The sequence below is a fragment of the Xenopus laevis genome, chromosome 9_10S, assembly GCF_017654675.1.
Source record: "Xenopus laevis strain J_2021 chromosome 9_10S, Xenopus_laevis_v10.1, whole genome shotgun sequence".
NCBI classification, from domain to species: domain Eukaryota; kingdom Metazoa; phylum Chordata; class Amphibia; order Anura; family Pipidae; genus Xenopus; species Xenopus laevis.
The window spans coordinates 50,071,678-50,073,327 of NC_054388.1; the positions used below are offsets into that span (position 1 = coordinate 50,071,678).

A 1,650-nucleotide genomic window follows, 5' to 3' on the forward strand; every position below is an offset into this window, starting at 1 on the left:
CTGCGCCTTTCTAACTGCCCTGCTGCCCCTCTCCCTGCCCTGCTGCCCCTCTTCCTGCCCTGCTGCCCCTCTCCCTGCCCTGCTGCCCCTCTTCCTGCCCTGCTGCCCCTCTACATGCCCTGCTGCGCCTTTCTACCTGCCCTGCTTCCCCTCTCCCTGCCCTGCTGCCCCTCTCCCTGCCCTGCTGCCCCTCTCCCTGCCCTGCTGCCCCTCTACCTGCTGAGTAGGAGCCGGGCCGGGCTGCACGCGGTGGGTGTAGCCGCTGTGGGATGCGGGAGGGGGAGCGCTTAGCGTTCGCCTATAAGGAGCTGTCCTCCATGTCAGTGCTGAATCTCCGGCTCTCTCGCTCTCCCAGGCGCGCGTGTCTCCGGCTCTGCTGTTGGATCTGTGCTGTGTGTGTGCGGGTGGAATGTCTGCAGCTGTGCCCCGGGCTCCTGGATGCTGCTGAGAGCCACGGGACTGGCACGGGCATCCGAGGGGACTGTTCATCATCTGGGCATCTGGACAGGCACCTAACGCTTTGGCCAGACATGGATACGGATATCTGGTGTGTGTTCATGGCACTGCTGTCTGCTTCCTGGCACCGGGGATGTACAGCAGCAAGCTGTGAGTAAAGAAATCCGTTCACCCCTTACAGATGGCACCTAGCACTCACTTTGGAAAAATGGTACCTCTCATCCCTTACTGATGGTACCCCAACTTTTACTCCTTAATAATGGTACCCCAATGCCCTCCCACTAAAAGATGGTAACCCAGGTCCATTGCAGGTGTTACCCAGCACCCCTTAAAGAGAGTGACCCACTACCTTTCATATGATACTACAACTCTAACCCTGTTCATATTCTACTTCAGCCCATAGTCCTGAATTATGGCACCAAGGCCTCACTCCTTAAAGATGGTACAGCAATATCCTCCCAGAGCAGTTGGTACCTCCAACATATATCCCTACAAATGCCACCCAAACCCTTACCCTTAAACAGGTGTTATTCAGCCCTGCTCATTGAAGCTGCAATGACCTCCAATGCTGGTGCCCCAGCATATGCCACTTTTCAATGATACCCCAACTCTGATCCTGATGCATAGTACTAAAACCTTCATGCCCTTGCATGGAATGCAATGGTCCCTAGACCACATTATTATTTGTACATTCACAGTTGCTCCTTACATTATAACGGGTTAAGGGGCTATTGAGCTTGGCATTGCTGGCTGCCACATTTAATATAGGATCAACTGCAATAACCTATAAGTAAGCCATTTCACCCCTTATCACTTCAAGCAAATACACAACATACCTTGGCAGTGGGGTACATGTGTGTAGTAGGGTCTGCTAAGACATACGGCAACAAGTTTAGTCCCCGGATCTTCCTCTAGTTTCAATACATTGGTGTGAAGGTACAAGTAAATCTCCCTGCTGCAGAGAAGCAATAACATTTACACATGGTCAACCCTTGGGCTTGTGCTGCTCTTTCCAGTGCTTAGTTGGGAAGGGAAATATACTGGTGCTGTTGTTGTGAAAGCTTAATCCTTCACAAAGGCTCCAGATTGGGTTTGTTTCTAATATTCCAACAATCCCATGAAAAACATCTCAACATGGGAGACTGGCTGTGCCTGCAGACACAGATTACCCTGATTTTCATTGAAATTCCTTTT

General features: G+C 51.6%; 1 protein-coding gene across 1 annotated transcript in view; it reads left to right on the forward strand.

Moving 5' to 3' along the window:
• The first annotated feature begins 236 nt into the window (after window positions 1-236).
• cntnap5.S (contactin associated protein family member 5 S homeolog) overlaps window positions 237-1,650 on the forward strand; it is a 274,058-nt gene continuing 272,644 nt past the window's right edge. The window contains exon 1 of the mRNA XM_018237742.2: window positions 237-606. Coding sequence (XP_018093231.1) covers window positions 270-606 — 337 coding nt within the window. The 5' untranslated portion in view covers window positions 237-269. The remainder of the gene's footprint in view (window positions 607-1,650) is intronic.